Source organism: Wyeomyia smithii, chromosome 3 (assembly GCF_029784165.1).
Source record: "Wyeomyia smithii strain HCP4-BCI-WySm-NY-G18 chromosome 3, ASM2978416v1, whole genome shotgun sequence".
In the NCBI taxonomy this organism is placed as follows: Eukaryota; Metazoa; Arthropoda; class Insecta; order Diptera; family Culicidae; genus Wyeomyia; species Wyeomyia smithii.
In genome coordinates, this window is record NC_073696.1 from 251,281,749 (window position 1) to 251,302,391 (window position 20,643).

General features: G+C 38.4%; 1 protein-coding gene and 1 non-coding gene across 18 annotated transcripts in view; both read left to right on the forward strand.

Annotated features, from left to right (window-relative positions):
* The window catches only part of LOC129731299 (casein kinase I), an 82,452-nt gene that overhangs the window by 43,283 nt on the left and 18,526 nt on the right, over window positions 1-20,643 (forward strand). For 5 of the 17 annotated variants that reach the window (XR_008728994.1, XM_055691163.1, XM_055691164.1 and 2 more), the window contains 6 exons: window positions 8,892-9,006; window positions 10,646-10,914; window positions 10,978-11,148; window positions 11,440-11,514; window positions 12,652-12,732; window positions 13,220-13,288. Coding sequence is in view for 16 of the 17 variants with exons in the window: in XM_055691163.1 (XP_055547138.1) it covers window positions 8,892-9,006; window positions 10,646-10,914; window positions 10,978-11,148; window positions 11,440-11,514; window positions 12,652-12,732; window positions 13,220-13,288 (780 nt within the window). In the remaining variant the exon portion in view is untranslated. The remainder of the gene's footprint in view (window positions 1-8,891; window positions 9,007-10,645; window positions 10,915-10,977; window positions 11,149-11,439; window positions 11,515-12,651; window positions 12,733-13,219; window positions 13,289-20,643) is intronic. The other 12 variants (XM_055691178.1, XM_055691172.1, XM_055691173.1 and 9 more) reach the window with 3 other exon arrangements.
* Window positions 9,600-9,672, forward strand: Trnar-ucu (transfer RNA arginine (anticodon UCU)). Its single transcript has one exon. It is a non-coding gene; the product is annotated as a tRNA-Arg (tRNA).

Genomic DNA, 20,643 nt, shown 5'->3' on the forward strand with positions numbered 1-20,643 from the left:
CTGCTAGCTTTCAAATAAATTCTAGTCCGATTTTTTTTAGTTTTTGTTTGTTATTATTATAACCTATTGAAGTTTAATCATTGGAACCTTCTAACCATACTGTTACACAGTACATGAACAACATGACGTTTCGCAACTACATTGTACCGCAAATGTATTACAGTAAACTGAAACCGACCTAATGCGCCGCAATTTCCACGCCGAACCGGATAGCGTTGTGACAAGTTCTATTTTCGGGTAGACCGCGTTTCCCTCTCCCGCTGTGCTGTCCCCGTCCGTTCCTGTGTGTGGCGCGGCATCATAGGCCTGTAGTAAACGCCGATGATTTGAAGTTTACCATATAAGTGCTTCCGTCCCGGACCGCGTGTGTGAGTCAGCCGTTGCTGCCCCGTCGAAGGTTGATGTGACGAGGAGGGATTACGAATACTTCACTAGCTCCTGACTGACTGAGGTGGATGATGGCAGCAATTAATGTAAATTTGAAGAAATTTATTCATGAACCCGCGCGCTGCTGATATTGCCCTCGCCGTCGCAGCAGCAGCCACTAGAAGTGCCAATAACGCCGTCGAGAGAGACACTTGAGCGATTGTACGATGCTTGTCCGTTAAACGGTTTATTGGTAGGCGTGCACTGTATGTGTGTATCTTTATTTTTTATTTTTTCAAGGCAAATAGCGAAAAAACCGGCTCTGGTTTAGCCTGTAGTGTAACAGCTGCGACGATGCACTTGATCTATATATTGTTATGCGAAAATCGATCCTTGGGCACGGAGGTCTCCGGCGCGGTTGCACAAACTGAATGATGATGGCATACCAACAGTCGCACCCCATGCCGTCTGCCTGGCTGGTACACACCTCCATCACCGCATACACTATGTCGTCCTTCGCTGGGCAAACAGTAATGCGGTTTGAACTACTTTTAGCTGTGGAATCGTTCGCGATTTCTACTGCGATGATGGGTTTGTTCAACATTCCAAAGGAGTGACGGAAGGAGAAAACGTGCTTCATTTGTTTGAAAAACAAACATCGAATTTTGGCGTTATATTAGTTAGCAGATAGCAGCATCACATCTTTGATAAGGATCTACTAGGATGGATCTGCAGCTTTCCTAGCAATTCTCAATTGGAAAATTGTCTATTGTCACATTGTTTTTAGAGCGCTGACAAGTGTACTTTCTGCTAAGTATAGAATTGGCGGATTCAATTGAAATATGCAATTGTTTATCAAGTGGTTATCTGTGTCGTCGTTTCCTTCAAGCGGGATGAATCTTATCACAGAAAACACAACAATTGGCTGCAGTGATTTGTTTCAATGAAATAAGTAGGTGTGCTTAGCTTTCTGGTGGGCCTTGAACTTGCCCTCGTTGGTCTTCGCCACAAAGATTTGCGACGGGTTAAGTGAAGTTTTATACTCTTTCCGATGATGCAATCGTATTTATGTTTGGAATTGTCAAAATTCTGGTTGTTATGGAAGAGATTCAAAGTTTGTTAAATAACGTTTTCTTCATATTGCGTTTGAATCCGTACCGTCCGAAAAAAATCCGTGCAGTTGATATGCTCGAGTATACAAAACAATTGCGAAGTTTACATTAACACTAACAGTCTTGATTGATGGTTAAAAAAAATCGAAGAAATCAAAAACAATAGAATATTTTGTACAGTAAATTGAGCTAACATGAAAACTCTAGCAGCTCGAGTTCGCCAAAGAACAATTAAAAGAATAACACAATATCCACGGCAAAGAAATACTGCAAAAAAATGTTAGAAAGGCTTTTCGCTCGGTAATGAACAATTTTAAACAATTATTTTAAATTAGTCTTTCAGTGGTGAAGCTTTCAACTTCAAGATGCACAACAAAAAATTGTTGTTCTATAAAAATAACCACGAGTTGCATATCTGCCCAGGAAAACTATCGAAATCTATCGCTTCCTGGTACGATTGGTAGCCAAGTAAAATAATGGTCATGTAAAAAAGCTTTTAAGTTTCTCAATTATCTTTTGAATAATTTTAAAAAGAATTTCTGACGCGGAACTCGTCTTACTTTAGTAGGGTGGCGTCTGGCGTACTATATGGAAAGTGTAACAAAAATGTGACATCTTGAAATGCATATCATGTTACTACTGCTGAACGCCAATGTCTCAATTGAAAGGTGAAGGTCACCCCAAACTTGAGGTATAATAATTGGTTTGCGTTTTCAATAGTAAATTGATGAAAAGTTGAGTTGAAAATTAATGATTTTGGTTTAGTTTCACAGCATTCAACCAGTAACCAGCTCGCTTTCAAAGCTGAGAACATGATGGTATAGTGTAGAATTGTACTTGCCATGTGCCGTTTCGATTGCATGCGATGTTACTTTCACTAAACAGATCTCGAACACTAATGTCTTAATCGATTGGTGTAGTTTTCCCTAAACTATTGGCATATCTTTCGAATTGAAAACCAGTGGAAAATAACTCAAAATCAATTGAAGAAGCAGCGGCCAACCAATCACAAACTTTCTGTTCCTGATGGTTATTTTCGAGCTATCTTCCGATTGGCTCCGCCATTATTTCAAGTTCTCGCAGTTTGTCGCAATACAAATGGACGAGAAATAAATCTCATTTCGTGTTAGCTACCAGGAAAAACTGGACGATGGACTTTTCACTAACGTAACAATATAACACGTATCGTATTTCGGTTTGGAAGGAAGACAACCAAATTGTATGGTGTCGAATGAAAGCAGATACCAAGAGTGCGACTGCAGCGTGTTGCATATTGTCGATGTGCGACTGGGGGAAAATTATGTTCGTGCTGACGTTAACTGGTAGAAAAGCTTTTCTATTTGAAATCGGATTAGTTTCTGTACATGTACAGTATTTGGTTATGTACAGTATCTTCACACTACTGCGCATCAGCAGCGGCTTCTAATCACAGTTGCAGTTGGATGAAAATCACTAAGTTCTTCCAAATGCACGTAAAAGCAGAATCGCGCCAAATAATCTATGGTCGAATATCGAACATTTTTTATTTGAATGAAACTTTGCACACGAATTGGGTTTAGCAAACAGAGCATTTTTCACAGATGGAGTCATTTTTCAGACCCATGAGTTATTGTCTAAAAGGGCTTATGCATTTTGACATGGGTTTTATTCAAAGCATTGTAGCTCAGAAACCTATGATTGTATAGAAAACTGTCTAAGAATGAGTTGTAGGGCTTTAATAATGCCTCATAAAAAATATACACCGAAAAAAAAAATTTTTTTTGACTAGAAAAATTGAAAATAAACACTAAATTTCAACTTAAAAAAGAGTTGATTGTTTCCTATTTTTTTTTTTCAAAAGAAACTTAAAGTTATTACGCACCTTTAAAAAATAGTAGGAGGGTGGTATCAAGGACACGACCGCATGACGTAGGACTAAGGTATTTTCTATTTTTTTTATTTGACAGAAACAGTAAATACGAATCTATTCGGTACAGTAAAGTCGCTTTGTACGCGGGGATACGTGTCGCGTAAAAAAACCGCGTAAATTCCGGAATCCGCGTAAAAAAAAACGCGTAAATTCCGGAGTCCGCGTAAAAAAACGCGTAAATTCCGGAATTCGCGTAAAAAAAACCATCGTTAATTTTGCATTCCGAGTGAAGGGAAACCAAAATCCGGGCAAAAAAAATACCGCGTAAATTTCGGAATCCGCGTAAAAAACCGCGTAAATTCCGGAATCCGCGTAATAAAAACCGCGTAAATTCTGGAATCCGCGTAAAAAAACCGCATAAATTCCGGAATCCGCGTAAAAAGCGACCTTAGTGTATTTGAGACCAGAACGATTCACTGCACCACTGTCGAAAAATGAACACCAAAAAAAATATTTGCAAGGCTTTCCCCGCTATCAGCAACATTTTGTAAAAGGGAAAATTCAACTAGCCACTTCAATTACAACACTTTGAGGCACCAAAAGGTGCCAGTTGCCGATGATTTTTGTACGGTTTTAGAATGAAAATGAAGGGGTGAAATGTTCGGATGGTACCTTTTATATCAAGGTCAGTTAGTTGGAAAGAGGGAAAGTTAAGAAGAAAATGAAATGGTAAGGAAAGTAAAAAAGCATCGGTAACAGAAAGAACCATGAGTAAAACAACAACAACAACAAATCGTTTACAAAGTCAGATCGGTTGTATCCGTTAGTGTCGGCTGTGCTTGAAAATAAAGTGGTAGTGAAGTGATTGGCTTCTCGGTATGATTTAGACAATCGATGTTATTTACCAAATGTTCAATAGTGTATCTCAAACAATTGCGATGCCAAAACCTCGATTACCTGATTATAAATGACTGAAATATACGCGCTTAAAACCTGACCACTTTTCCCTGGTTTTCCGTGGTTGAATTACTAGATTTTCAAATTCAAGTACCTAACTTCCAAATAGACGTAGTTCTCGTCAAAAGTCTAGGATGGAGAAATAAAAATCAATTTTTTTATAAAAGATTAAATTTGTTTTAAAAATTCTAATTTCAACATTTTTTAAATTTTTTGTGTTATAATGATTTTAAAAGATTCAGGCAGTCATTTACAATCAAAAAGCTAGGGTGTATGAGCTACATATAAGAAAAATCACTTTTCTTTTTTCTAGTTCTCCTTTCATCATGATTTTGGTGATGAATTTTTGTATATTTTTTTGGAATTCACAAAAATTTACATTCTCATTTTAATCCACAACGCACAGTTTATGAGTGATACTTTGTCAATGTAAATGATGTTTGAACAAATCGTGAAAATTTATTTGGGTACTAGCTGACCCGGTAAACTTTGTCCCTCCCTATTTTTTATCTAATTAGTTTTAAACATTTAAAGTTGATTCCACAGGCTGTTTTCCAGAAACCGGAATTGGTCATCTTAAAATTCAAAATGGTGGCGTTAATGTTAGGCTTCTGTGGATCATCTAGATTACGGAAATACCCTTATGCTTTGTACTGTTTTCCAGAGAGCGAAAGTCGCCATCTGAGAGTTTAAAATGGCATGTGGAGTCAATTTCTAGCCTCTAGGAATTATTCTGGCTCCGAAAATATACATACTGGGTGGTACAGGTCGGACTCGATTCGCAGAATAGTTTTTTTCTGTGTTTGGTCCAATTTCTATTTTGAAATTTTTTCTTTTCCATCGCTTCCGGAATATTTGTTACCATTTCTATCCCTTCCGGCATGTTTGGTCTGATTATTTTTTTTTTACCTCTCAAAACTTCACCTTTTTTCACTCCCATGGAAATAACTTCTGGCTACGCCACTGCATCACACAAGAAAAATGACAAAAAAACAACTGTTTTACGATTGATTGCAAATTTGAATATTTTGTTTTGTGATTCGATTATCCAGAGTAAAAATTTTTGTATTCGGTCATTTTGGGCTCTTTTCCAGAAACCGGAAGTCATCATCTTGGATTTCAACATGACCTTTCGGCATTATTCTGTATCCATTCCATTGGTTAATATATGTCTCCGGCATGGTGTTTTGACCAATTAAACTACGGCGGACGGTGGTACTGTTCCACAATCTACATCGTATCACATTCCACTGCCGATTTATCAAAATCATTTTCACTCACTCTAACTCGTACGGAAAACAACGAGATATCGCATAAGTGCCAGTGATGTGTGCGAATAAACTTTCAAATATTGTTCCAGTCCACAACGGAAGCAACATTTTGTTGTTTTTCTGCATCTGCTTCTGGCTGTCCAACTATCGATAAATTATCAATAGCGATCTTAGCCGATATTCCCCATCCCTAACGGGAGCTTTCCCTTCCAGAGTAGTGAGGGATATCAAACTACCATAGAAATATTTCCTAAAACATCCACATGCTAAACTTGATTCCACTTGTCTGATGAGTTTTCGAGTTATGCAGAAACTTGTGTTTAATTTATATTGGAGCCATCCCTTGCAGAGGAAAGAGAGTTCTCAAACTATCATAAGAACCTTCCCCGGCTCCAAAAATCCCTGCATTCTAACGCCGATCGGTTCATTCACTCCCAAGTCTACATGGATCAGACAGACAGAACTCCATTTTTATATGTATATATAGATTGGAACCCTTGCTATTAACGCATTGCATTTTAACGTTCAAAAGGTGCCATAGAATATATCATTGAGAGAAAAAAACACTATTGGTGGTGCCCCACTAAGTGTGTTCGCAATGCATGCAGATGACAGTACACTCGAATAACGGACTTGACTAGTTAGTTAGTTAGTGTTGTATTTGCGCGTCGTGCAATGTCAGAAGACTGTCAACGGAAAGAGGCATTAGCAGCGTCGTATAACGAAACACTTCTACCTCAAGCGTAGTCTAAGGCTAATGACATACTGAGGCGTCAAAGGAAGCGAAGCGTTGAGCGTTTGAGAAGCGGAATAAACAGAAGCGTTGGGTGAAGCTTCCTATGACACACTGGAGCGAGCGTCGCCAATGCGTTGTATTGTCATATTCCTAGATTTCAGTAGCGGTTTTGTTTGAAGGAAATATGAATTCGTCCAATGGAGATTTTTTTGCTTCTTCAAGCACGGTAAATTACGTTTTTAGTAAACATAGAGATTTTTTTATGAAATAAAATAATATTACTGAAGTGAGTTGCGCTACAGACGTAGTAAAAAATATAAGAAATTATTCTGAATTTTAAACCCGTTGACCCCGAGCAACATTCAACTAGTTTACAATATCTATTAGGATTTAAAAAACCCATGTGAGCACAGCTAGTTACTCAGCGGCTTGCATTTTCGCGACCAAAGAAGTTCAGCATGCTAGATTCCTGACCATTCGAATCAATACTCAACATCAATCAAAAATACCAGTGTTGTTTTTCCGTCGGCCTGAAAACTTTTCCCGATAGTATTTTCTATCCAACTTTTTTTCTTTTTTAAGATTTAATACCAAAATAAAGCAAATATAAAGCACCTGGCGATATCAGGTTTAGTCTGAACATGGTATTACTACACTAACATTTTCGAAACATTTTGACATTTTCTAAACGAAAATGTATTTTATTTGCTCTTTTTCAATTACCAAACCAAAACAAAGCAAATATAAAGCACTGAATATGGTAGTACCGCGTACGTATACGCGCGTCAAAACACTACTCGTTCTGTTTCGCCGCCTCTACCGACGCGTCTTTGCCGCTCCAGTATGACCGTTTTGAGCGTTTCATATAGACGTTCGAAGAAGTAGCTCAGACGCCTTTACGACGCTTTTTGCTTAGCTTCGTTTGACGCCTCAGTATGTCAGTAGCCTAACACGCGGGAAAGACACAAGAGTTGGTATGTATGTAGTAGGAACGGGCAAAGAAAGCACAGAGACCGCAGGAGGCTAATATGATAATAGAGTTGTTTCAAAATAAACTGAAGCGTGTCCTTCGGGGTATGGTTTTGTATAGGTATTACGGGTAATGAATGTTGTGGAGGTAGTACACATAGGGAATGCTTGTCTCGGGATGAGAGAAAAAAATCATCAGGAAAGAAAAGGTGTCTGTAACGAGAGCATTTAATTGCCATTCCAGTGGGGCCCCTTTACACCTGATAACAATTTTTAGATAAATGTTACAAGCAAAATTTTGAACGAATATAGAAAAAAAACTAACATGAATTTGGTGTGAAATATTTTCAGCATTTCAAAAAAATTATATAAGAGCGAAAAAATCTACAGAAACTGTCACGATGGTAAAGAATGGGAGACCGAAAGTAAAAATTGCCGTTCTCAGGTTCAGGAAACATTTTCAAAGAATAATCATTCTAATATTCTTAAATCCGGGCGATAACATACAAATGTTTGATTAAAAAAGAAGTTGAATATAAAAAGTTTATGAAACTGAAGTAGTTTTGTAAAAAAGAATAGAATACAACCTATTTGTCGTGGAAAACAAATCCAGTAAAAAATCATTCCATAATCAAATGCTCAACCATTCGAGTCTAGAATCAGTTACAGTCTTAAATAAACGGAACGTTGTTGTTTTGTGCGGCTGTATGCTAAATGCCTCAACCAAACATGATAAAAAATTTCCCACTAACAAATGTGCCTTTGTTACAAAATTTGAAGGTCACAAATTTATGGAGAAATAACGAAGATTTATGTACTTTTACAAATCGATTGAACTTTTTCTCTGTCATTTATTACCATAACAAAAACCCGCGTTTGTTTACCCTCGAATCGAGATGAAATGTTCAGTTTTCAACCCACGGCGCTAACTCTTCTTTTGTTTACATTTCCGCTTCTGATTACGAGGAGGAAATCTCACACATTCGTGATAATTAATATTGATTCGACCCGGCTCAGCCCGTGTCGTCACATGAGTTTACGCACGTCAGCAACAAACGGAGAATATTTTACGTCTTGATTTCATCAACGTTCAGCAAATTATATTGTAACATTAAACTGAAAAGTTATGCTGCTACACACACACAGCATGACGGCGGCAATGTGCTCTTGCGAAAGTTAACTCTACGGAAGCTCATTCATTATCTACTAAGCATACTTTATTGCTATGGGGCACGTGCTCTCTCGAGCCCACGCGCAAAATCGAAATTCACAAAGCATCTTGGGTATTGGCAATATAGAGCCGACTAGAGCGCTGCATTCACCTTTATTGACCTTCTCGTCACATCTCTGCCCGAAAATTTTTGTCCGTTTATTTTTTTTGTTTACATAACTTTGTGATACTGTGTGTGCTTGCCTATTTCTTTCGCTCTCATCATATCATAGTCAATTTCCCCACACTAAGCGAGAGACCTCTCATAACCACCTTCTTCCCTCCCCCCTAGCATATTATTGCATGTTGTTACAATATAATTAAATTGATTGACCCAAATTTCGCAGCAACACTAATTGATCGTTTTTTTCTTTCCTTCCTCGTTTGTGTTTCTTCTTCCAAAAATGTTTCTCTTCCGCAGCTCCATAGGATCGAGTATGTGCATAGCCGTCACTTAATTTATAGAGATGTAAAACCAGAGAATTTTCTTATCGGTAGAAGTTCAAATAAACGTGATAAAATTATACATATAATAGGTGAGTAATTGAACGTTTTGCTATACACTTAATTTTCAGGCATTTTCCTTAAAAACTGGTCCAGCAACCCTCTTCTCCGTCTATCATTTTAAAGTTCCGCTCGGCTTGGACCGATTTGATCGGTGTGGGAAAAGTATTCCACACAATCCACACTGTTCACACTGCCATGCCGTAACGGAAGGAGTGCGCATGTGTCAGTAAAATCGTACCATAGATACGTAAATAAATATGCTTCACTTCACAGTGACGTTCCCCTTCGGTTTGTTATTCTTTGACGTACGGTGTTATGTTCTCATTTACCGGCACGCCGTCGCTGCTCCGGGGGCGTGTGTGTGACCAGAGAAGAGAGCGAGAGCCTCTCTTCCAGCTTCTATTTTTAGAATACACTCGCGGTCGCTACGACTCTGCCGAACGTATGTGTACATGCGGTTGCTTGTGGAACGGGCTGAAAATGAATGAAAGCAAACTCTCTTCTGACAGAAAGTACCCAGTGCTCAGCAGTGGAAATCGAAACCGTTGCCGATTCGTTCGTTTTCATCACTGCAAGAAGAGCCGTCCGTTTATAAGACGCTTCTGGCGCTCGTTTTCCGCATGTCCCTTTGGCGCAGCGGATAGCGCGTTGGACTTCTAATCCAAAGGTCGTGGGTTCGATCCCCACAAGGGATGCAAAGGAGATTTTTTTTTACGTTATCATACTTTTTTCGGTTGTTTGCGAGCGCTATGAGCGGACCCTAGACACAGTCGATTGTACTTCAGATGAACTGTTGGAAAATCCAGTTATGATTATTTTTCTGTAATAAAATATAGTGTTTAACATCGGACTTTTCCAGTTTTAATCAGAGAATTGGTTTTTGTGTACAATATATTCAAATATTAGTCCGGAAGTAGACACTGGGCACTCTTAAAGAAGGTGCAATTTTATTCTTGTTTTTTCCATGAATGATGAAAAAATATTCAAAATAAACCAACTGCAAACCAAAAGCATTTACTCAGTTATGGTCAACTAAGAGTAGTTTTTCTAGTTACTTTTACTGTGTCGATAGTGAAATCTTTTTAAAATTTATTCTCTAGCTAAGGTTACTTAGTAATTACAAAAATATCTACTCAATTATGCACCCACCCGCCGGTAGGCAGTCAAAACCGGTATGGCAACGATTTCTTTTCGTTAAATTGATTCGCAAACAATAACAACAACCTTCCGGCGCCGTGTCTGTGTGCATAATAATTTTCCTCAAAAGCAAAAGAGTATCTTTCCCAGCGCAGTAAGTGGAGGAATCTGGCTTGTTGCTGGCTAGCTTGTTTATGCCTTCCAAACCAAGTCAAAATAGAAAAACAAACAGTGATAGTCGTAGACAGAGGGTTTTATTTTTAGCCCGGCGCGTATTTCTACGGCGGCCAGTTTTAGGACCAAATTGATTGCTTCGTCTTCTTGGTTTGGCTGTCATCGGTCTGCTTTACACTGTTATTTGTTTACTCAAGCACAACTAACCAGTTATTTCATCTGTGGTGTAGCAGCCAGGCAGGCTAGTGGCTGCGTTGTGGCAGGGTTTGCTGAACCGGCGAAAAACTGGCTGATATTATTTTCGAATAGGCTTAACTCGGTTTGTTTACCGTTTTACTTTTCGCCTGCTATTTTCAGATTTTGGTCTCGCCAAAGAGTATATTGACTTAGATACGAATAAACACATACCATATCGAGAACATAAGTCGCTAACGGGCACGGCGCGGTACATGTCGATCAACACGCATATGGGCAAGGAGCAGTCCAGGCGTGACGACCTGGAAGCGCTCGGTCACATGTTTATGTATTTCTTAAGAGGTTCACTGCCATGGCAAGGTCTGAAAGCCGATACACTCAAAGAGCGATACCAAAAAATTGGTGATACGAAACGGGCGACACCGATCGATGTAAGTACTACTCTACTTTTGTAGCCCAAGTTTGCTAACTTTTCTTCCTTTCGTTTACAACAGGTGCTGTGCGAGGGACACCCTGAGGAATTTGCAAAATACCTGCGTTACGTGCGGCGGCTAGACTTTTTCGAAACACCTGATTACGATCACTTACGGAGATTATTTCAAGATTTATTCTATTTTAAAGGTTATGTAGACGACGGTGAATTCGATTGGACCGGCAAGACGATGGTGAGTGTCGTTTAGTGTGTGAATCCTTTCACTTTTTGTTCTGGTTCAGTTTAAATTTTCAAGCACAAATCTTAGCCCCTGTTGAAACGAGAACAGCAACTGATTCAAGAGTCCAGATTCTGAGTTGTCTGTCTGTCCCGAAACGCAGACGTCGAAATCAAGATACGAAGCACAAAATTATGAAGCACAATCTGTGAAACTTATATTTTATATTGATATTACATGTTTGAATAGAATTGTTCAGGGATTATTATATTATTCATGGTATTGTTTTCCTTCCGTTTCAATTAGCCGGTAAATTTCTACGTCATGCGACAGTTGCGAAACGCTCCACCGTCTCATATTGCAAAGACAAAATCAGCGAAGGTGATAATGTAGTAATTTTTGCCGTTCCTTAAAACTGACTTGAATCCTGCTAGTGATATCACTGTACATTCATGGAGCTCCAGGGCCATTTTTCACAACTTCACTCATCAAAAAATCATCGTTTACAGTTGAATTGGGTTCAAATTGGTTCATGTTAGTTAGAGAACACACACCCATCACTTAGTATTTGGTTAGTAAGTGCTTGTCAGTTGGTATTCGTTTTGATTTTGTAAAACGAAACATTCCGGGATCACAGACAGTACATTATTTTTTAGGTTTACACTAACCTTGTGTCTGTATTGACAAGTAGTATGTAAGCTTCCTACATCAAAGTAAATCGGTGTTGTCACGTGATTTGGTGAATCCGCAACAAGAGTAGAAATTCAAGATCATTTCAGATCGAAAAAGTTGTGAAAATAAAATAAGCGACAAAGTAGCCAAAACTTGATTCCAACTGCTACCAAAACAATTTCTTCGTCGAGCTTTAATTCGCAACATGTGACCAAAGGAAAAGATTTTTCCGACACGCGACAGCTTGTAGTAATTGGATTCGGCTACCATTTGGCTGTTTATCCCTGTTTTCTTGTTTACTTTACTGCGTCTCGGAAACGGTATGATTCCAATGCAAGTATGTATATTGAGCCTCCATGCCGAGGAATTTTGTCTGGCTTCCCGTTCGGCATGTGTTCGATAAATGTTTTTACCTTACCTAATATACATTCGCCGCTGCTAAATTCGTGATACATAAAAAATTTCCGGTGACCTAGAAAGGGCGGAAGCGGGCGTACGTACGAGAACGCAGCAGCAGGAATCCTGAGCAGGTACATTCACCTGCTCCGAAATGCCGTAATTGTTTTCGGATTAGCAAGTATTGTGGTACAGCGACGCACACAGTCGCTATCAACAACAGCCCGGGAGAGGGGTGGAAAATTTGATGCTAAATCGATTTTTTCCAAGTGGGTCGTCTAATGTGGTGTGCCTCTCGTTTGTTCGTTCGCTAGATTAGCTTGCTAATTTGTATAGGTGCTGCTAGGCATCATTTTCGTCCAAAAACTTAGACGATCGATGATTAGCCTTAATTAAATCAGTCAAAATTAACCTATTTCCATTTTTTTTTACTCCGCTTCTCACCCACAGTCAACCCCAGTTGGATCGTTGCAGACCGGCCATGAAGTAGTTGTATCACCAAACAGAGAAAGACACACACCTGTAAATAAGGTACTTAAATCAAATTACTGCTGTTCATGTTGTACTATTCTATAGCAACAGCAATATAAGCAGCGGGTATTCTAACACCAAATCACATTTTTAATGAAACATTTGTCATACTGAAAAAATAAAATCCTTCCAAAGTCCATGTCCCGTTTTTTTCAATCTGGATTCATTTGAAATTATTAGCACTGGTAACTAAAAAATCAACACACACACAACTGGTCAGTGTCTTTCAGCACTTGTGTTTTTTCTTAAATGTCATTATTTGCAAACGTCATTTTTCCTGAATGTTGTGTGTGTGAGAATCATTCCTCCCAGCATTTGTGGATAACTTCTCAAACTCATCGTTACGTAAATGTGAACTAACTTTCAACATTTACTACGACATGAAACGATTCGACAGACAATCATTACAGTAGGATACGCCTATTTTTGTTCATACAACCGTTTGACACTCATTGATTATTGGTACCCCGCTTACCTTGCCTTACAGGATGGGGATTTTTTTAGCTACTATGACGAAGAGCTACTGAACGACGAAACATTACAGATTATCGAAGAGGTTGGTAACAAGTCGCAGATGTCGAACCCCCTTCGCAGGCTAGATTTCCTACTGGTTTGATGCTAGAAGTAAAATCGCTTCCGAATGTTTTACAGATTTCATTGATGGAGACTGTGTTGCAAAATTGTATGAAAAATGATTATTTTTTATATTCATGTAGGTAAATGGTTAACAAACCGTTGACCAGAGGAAAATGAAACAACAGGATCTCCAATTTACCAAAAGCCTCTCTAGAAGCAACTTCTCGAACTGCGCTTAAGTCATGGATTATTACTTCAAACAAATCCCAACCCGTGCATCGTAAAATCAAAGTTTTAATTTTCTGTGACATTTTCACAACAATTCGAAAAAAAATAGTCTGGGGAAACTTTTTACTTTGGAAGGAAATTAGAAACATAAGTTAAAACAAAATTTGATGTATGACGAAGATTTTATGTTGGGGATGAATTACATAGATGAATTGCAATCATCTGTATCTCGTTGCATAGATATAATGTAAACCAACTTTGTAATACGTTAGATATTTTGAAAACTACACTACTAAGCAGTGAAAATGAATAATAAACCTTAGTTGTTGAATTTCTACGTACACTGACCAATATTATGTGTTCTAGTTTTCCGAATTTGATGTTTTAAGGTTAAGCAAACAATGGAAAGCTATTGACAATGCCAATTTATTAACTTGCTTTGAAAATTTGCTTGAAACTAATGTCTAGAAGGGAAACGAATTTTTGAAAATTGTAACTTTTTGTGAATCCCATTAAAGTTTCTTGTGCTTCTGTTCGCGACATAACTTAACTAAAACTCAATGATTGTTCAAGCACCTGAAAGGGAAAAAAGGACCAATCTAACCTTCAGTGCTAGTGCCTATTTTATTCAAGGATATGTCATTAAATTTTTCATCAAACACTGGGAATTTTCATACGTATCAATTGCTCCATATATCAAATAATGTCAGGTGGATGAAATATGGTATGTAAGAGTGAATTTTGGAGTTTCCAAATTATTTCAGTACAAAATCACAAAACTATGTATTTTTATAAAAATTCAAACAACAAAACCGTTCTTCAAATTTTAAGCTCTACATTTTTGCGGTAAGATCTCCTGAATTCATACGCGATAAAATATTAATTCTAGCATGCAAACATTTTGAGAAAAACCAGTTTCAATTCACCAAAGTACGTATTTTCATGAAAACCTAATTTTTCCAGTCTCCCACGGTAGGTTTCAACTTAGCTCTTCAATTTTCAAGCTCTATATTTTTAGAGTGACGTCTCCTGAATCCAAAGATGATGAAAGATTTATTCTAGCATGCACAGATTTGGAGAAAATCAAGTTTTCATAAGAACTCGTACTTCAGTGAATTCAAACTCGTTTTTCACAACTATTCCCCTTGAATAAAATTGCTAGTTTTCCCAAATCGGCCGTTCCAGTGTTAGGAACGAGCATTTTCAAAAAACAAGTTCCGTCCCGGGTCTTTACGGGTTGAAGATTTAAAACTTAAGAACTGATCACTTGAGAAATTTTAATATATTTATTTTATTATTTTTTTTCAAAGCTTGTTCATTCGGGGCTTATTTTACCCCAGAAATACTACAAGTTTTATACAACTTTACTTTTGACATGATTTTGATTCAATAAAGTAGATATTAATATATTAAAAAAACAGTTCTTTCCAAAAAAAAAAAAAAAACAGTTATATTTGTTTCTGATGAAATTCTACAGTAGATCTATATACTAACATGGATTTTACGATGCACGCTCAATTTTTCATGAGAAGTTGTCAATCCCATTTTTTTATAAAATTTAAACTAAAATTATCCTGTTTGTGTTTAAGTTTCGTCGAGCCGTTGAGAGCATTAAGTGGTAGCAAATCGACATTTTTTTCTCCGGAAAAAATCAATTATTGAAAACCCTCGAATGCACTGATTCATTGCAGGAAAGGTTTCAAAACACGATGAGCATTAAAACAGAAAAAACGGAGTTATTAAGAAACTTGCACAAATTTCAATGGTAAAACATGAACCATATTTGTAATGTAACCAATACGAACGAATGATTTTTCTTTGTCGTTCACCTTATTCTCATGTCGACGATGGCATGTATAGTTTTATATAACATTCGGTATGCGACTTACACATACTTCAGTACACAGGCGCTCTATTGCCGAGTTTGCTTATTGTGCACGAAGGATGTTGATAAGGTGCCGAGCAGTCTGTATTTTATTCCTTACACTTATTCTTCCTACAGCCTATTTTAACAGCCGTCACACGACATTTGTCATAGGCAAGAAAAAGGAGGAAATGTCATCGGTAAATTCGGGTTGTTACCAAAACGCTCTGTTTGTGTAGGCTGACGCAACGTTTGCATAAAAAACAGCTTTTTCGTTTCCTTTTGTGATGCTTTTTTGCCAATACGTTCTCGATGTGATTACCCGTCTGCTAGTGCGGCTGAGTATCATTAACAAACAGCAATAGAAAAAGTCTTCTTTCCCGAGCCGAAACTAGAACCTACGACGACTGGCTTGTTTGATCAGTATCGTACCTCGAGATCAGTTGGGAAGGAGTGATGGGAAAAAATGACAACTTGGGAAAAAATGACAAATGTTGAGGGCAGAGATAGTGAATGTGTCTGTAATATTCAGCACTGAAAACATCGTTTTCTGGTTAGATCCAAAGTGGCCACCAAGTTACCCTCCGGATGAGGACTGAAGCCCCGTTTTTTTCTCGAAATAATGTCTGATGGATCAACAAGGAAAACTTTTTTTGACCGAAATATGGCCTTCCGGAAGATCGTGCTAACCTCACGTATCGCTTCTCCGACATTCGTGTCGCGTGGCCAGCCCACTGTGGCCTGCCAGCTTGATGACTGGTACCCCATCTCGTGGTTCGTGCGTCTGCGCCACACTCCATTTTCCAGTTTTCTGTAAAGTATTGAACGCGCCTCATTCAACTACCAACACTTATGGCTGTAGAGTACCACCGAGAGAATCAGCGTCCTGTAGAGTGCAAATTTCGTGCGAGCATGCATGCTGCGGGATCTCAGCTGGTTACGTAACCCGTGATAGAGGTCCTGTTTGTAGCTGCTATTCGTCGCTTCACTTCGTGGTTAACGTCGTTGTCACACGGTACGAGAGTACCAAGGTACACAAATTCATCGACTACTTCATAGGTACTCCCTATATCACATCTATCACAATCTCAGTACCAAGACTCGACGAGCTTCCACGCTCTCCACACTATGTACTTTTTCAGGTAGAGTTGATGGTAAGTCCAATTCGCGCAACTTCTATCTTGAAAGGCACGAATGCCTCTTCCACTGCTCTGTGGTTTATACCAATGATATCAATATCATCCGCAAACCCAAGGAGAATATGAGACTTTGAAATAATAGTACCGCTCCTTCAAACGCCTGCACCCTCCAAGGCAATGTTGAACAACAGGTTCGAGAGGTCTAACATCAGGAACGGGTCGAAAATTACGCCCGCTATTCTGACGCATGATAAAAAATCGTCAAGAGTGGCACGAATTAGTTCAATCAGTTTCGTTGGGAAACCGTGTTCAAGCATAATCTGCATAATCGTTGCGCTTAACGCAATCGTATACCGGCTTGAAGTCTATGAACAGATGATGAATCTGAAAGTTTACTTCTGTGAACTTGCCAAGGATTTGACGCAAGGTAAACATTTGGTCGTTAGTGGTTGATGCCTTTCCCGGACGCCTTACTGGTACTCTCCGACAAAGGCTTTCTGCAACGGCCCCAGTCTATTAAACTGGATGCGGAGGAAAGTTTTATATGCAGAATTCGGTAGTGTTATGCCTTGATAATTACTGCAATCTAGTCGGTGGCCCTTTTATAAACTGAGCAAAAGAGTCCATTAAGTCCGCTGGTAGTTTGTCTTCAGTCCAAACTTTCAAGATGAGCCGATGGATTGCACGCCACAGCTGCTCACTCCTGGCTTTGAAAAGTTCGGTTGGAAGGCCTCTAGAAACTTCTCGAGTCGTGCATGGAGAAGCCTGAAAACCCACATGATGGCCACCTTGAATCATATTTTCGTCAAAAAACATTTGTCTTGTAGTTGATTGCCCTAAAAAAATTAGAAAAAAACAGGGACCTTCAGGAATCGCTTTGAAAAACTAACGTTTTTATACAACAATAATAGCCTGGGGGACTAATGCGCGCTCTCGATCAACTAGAATTAGTTGAGAGAATTCGTTATCGATATTGTTTGTTGATATGATATTGTTGTAGGATAAAAGTACAACGATACACCGTGCCCCAGTGCGGAGTCGAGAAATTTACAACTCGAAAAGATCCTCGACCTGATCGGGAATCGAACCCGATGTCACAACCGTGTGAGAGAGCTAGCCGACCGACATCGCTAACCACCGAACCACGGAGACCACCCTTTTTACCCTTTTTTAACCTTTTTATACGGTAGTTCCATATCTGCCGGAGAGCCACCTGCCGAAAAATACAAATTACTTATAGGTGCAACACTCAATGCACTAGTAACAAAAATTGAAAAAAAAAAACATGTCAAAGAAATCATACTTCTCAGGCCCCGAGGGAGACAACCCAATATGCCAGTCCGTAATATCTTGGCCCAGCAGCAGAACATATTCAATATGCTGCTTACCTATGGCGATGGAAAACCATCAAACAACAAATCAGTGCTTTTCATGCAAAACATTCTAGCTTAAGTTAGATTTAGTTTCAGCTCGTAGTCGGCAGCGAGGATAAAAAATTTGCTTTTAGTTATTAAGATACTTTAGAAAGTAAGCTACCAGATATAATTGGCGCCGTTAAACATTGAATTGTATTTGTGCCGTGTCAAATAAACTATAGATGAGGAAAAAAAAAAGAAATCATACCAACTATGTTTCTAGACTTCAAAGGCGCATTTGATAATGCATCCCATAATTCAATGAAAGGTGTTATGATATAAAACGCTACTTCGACATAACTATCGTTGAAACGTTACAAAAAAAAAAAGAAATCACTTGGAATCATGGAAGCTCAACAGTCACAGTACGGACTGCAAAAGGATGTCCACAGGATGGGGTTTACTCAACCCTGCTGGTCATTAGTGGTTGATAAACTGTTGAACGACTATTCCAAATGACTGAGCCAAGACACACTTAATGGGACCCCGGAGGGCCTAGTATTAAACCAGGCTCAATATTTTTTTACACGGATGGTTCCAGACTGAACAATAAAGTTGAAGCTGTAGTGTACCTATCAATACCGATGCGATGGGAGAATGGCCAACTGTATTTTAAGCAGAATCACAGGCAATATATGGAATGCACCATACTTTGTTGTAGGTATATTTTCCAGTACTCAAGCTACTTTAAAATCACTGAAGTTGGTTTTCTATTCTTTAAAATTGGTTTGGAATTGTATTCTATTGCTATAACAGGCAGCTAGCAAAAAAAGCTGATCTGTTAGCGAGAAATGGACCAATGCAACCATTCATAGAATCAGAACTATTTTGTGGGATCTCGGAAAGTGCCCTCAAAATGAAACTCAAGAGTTGGTAAAAATCAATGAAAGATAGCATTTAGAAAAACAATGACTCAGCTCGACAACCGAAGATATTTATATCACTCAGGCCTCCCCAGGCCATGGCTCAAGTAAATGTTACTCAAAACAGATAGGTTGATTGCAAGATAATGCCTGTCACTTCTGCAACCTAGATAGAAAAACACCCTGATGAGGCTTACATAAAATCAGGGCCCGCTAAAATAGGTCAGATAACTGGCCGTAGTAGAAAATGTACTAAACAGGAAAAAAACGCCACTTAGTGCGGAATTTCCAAGGGAGAGCTTTATAGCGGCCAGATTATTTAGTCCTCTTTGACAAACGGATTGGTTCGAGTCATCAAAGGACCTCAGCATCGGTTAATTTCCAAGCTTCTCCACCTAAAAACTTAAACCTAAACCTTCGGAAACGTCATCCACCCATAGCATGTAACACGCTTTAGTAACATGATTGAGACGATGATAAGGTTGATATAGAAGATGACAGAATACAGTAAGTCTGGGTGGAATACAAGCACTATAGCATTGTAGCAGGTAACTTCAAGAGAAGTGACACTGCAAAAAGGAAAAAAAAGTGCGAACAGCCATGAAAAAAAGTTGCAAAATAACAGAAGATGTCTTCATCTCAAAGTACTTGATGAACAACTTTGCTGAAGACATGTATGCTCTATGTCTGAAGAATAACGAGCTATAATGTATCTAACACGCATAGACTGGGCAGGACCTTTGTTTCACCTTTGTTCTTAACGAAATGGTGATTATGTTTTTCTTGGATATTACAGTATATTATGACGTTCTGCATTAATTTCGGCAAAAAAAACCTAAACAGTGTAAAAATGACAGATGTACCACTTATGCTCTCAACGGCTCAATTAAGAGATGACTGTACAACAATATTAAATACTAGGGTGTTCCTTTCAGTACTGCTAGAGTTCGCTTTGAATTATCGCTACCATCAAAAGATCTCTGTTAAGCAACATCATTCCATCACTGGCGGTGTAATACCTTATTTCAGCCCATGTTTTCGACTCAAAATTGTAGCTGTAATGTGATACTACACTTAAACGTAGTTGAATCAAAATGTTTGTGAAGTAATTGCTAAATTGTTAGATGTTCGCATGCTGTTGTTGATCTTCGGAATCAATCTTTTGACTTTTGTTATATTATAGTTAGTTTGATAAAGCCGTTTAAAAGTGGGAACATCTTTATCTGATATTGTCGAATTGTTATTTTCCTTTGTTACTGGCTTAGACGTTTTTACAGTTTACTCCGTTTGTTAGACGACACTACAGGACTTGAATACAATAACTGATTTATTGTTCCATTACCATGGTACACATGAAACACGATAGACAAGTACCTTCTGATGCTGTGGAAATTAACGTACCGTTGTTTCGTTGAGGAATATTTAGCAGAGCTAAATCCCGTGGCTATGCTTGAAAATATCTTAGTTGTTAAGAAATTATATCAATTAAACGCTTGAATTATAGTACATATGGTTATCAGCTTCCAAAGAAAAAAATGACAATCCTGCTAGTCATCCTTGAGCAGTTGAATTAAGAAAAAAAAACGAGCTCATATGTATTCCTACAATGTAGTTTTCCCTTTCCAAAAAAAAAACCTCTGCTGCTTCGAAATACTCAAATGTATCTGACTCGATATTTTCTCTCTTGTCTTCTACTTTCTTTTTCTCTCCAAAATATCCAAATGACTGGCACGTCCCGTGGCCTGTGTACCGCAAAAAAATCTGAAAATTCAAAAAAACCCAAATAAATCAACAATCAATGTGCGAAAATAAATCCCTTCTAATGA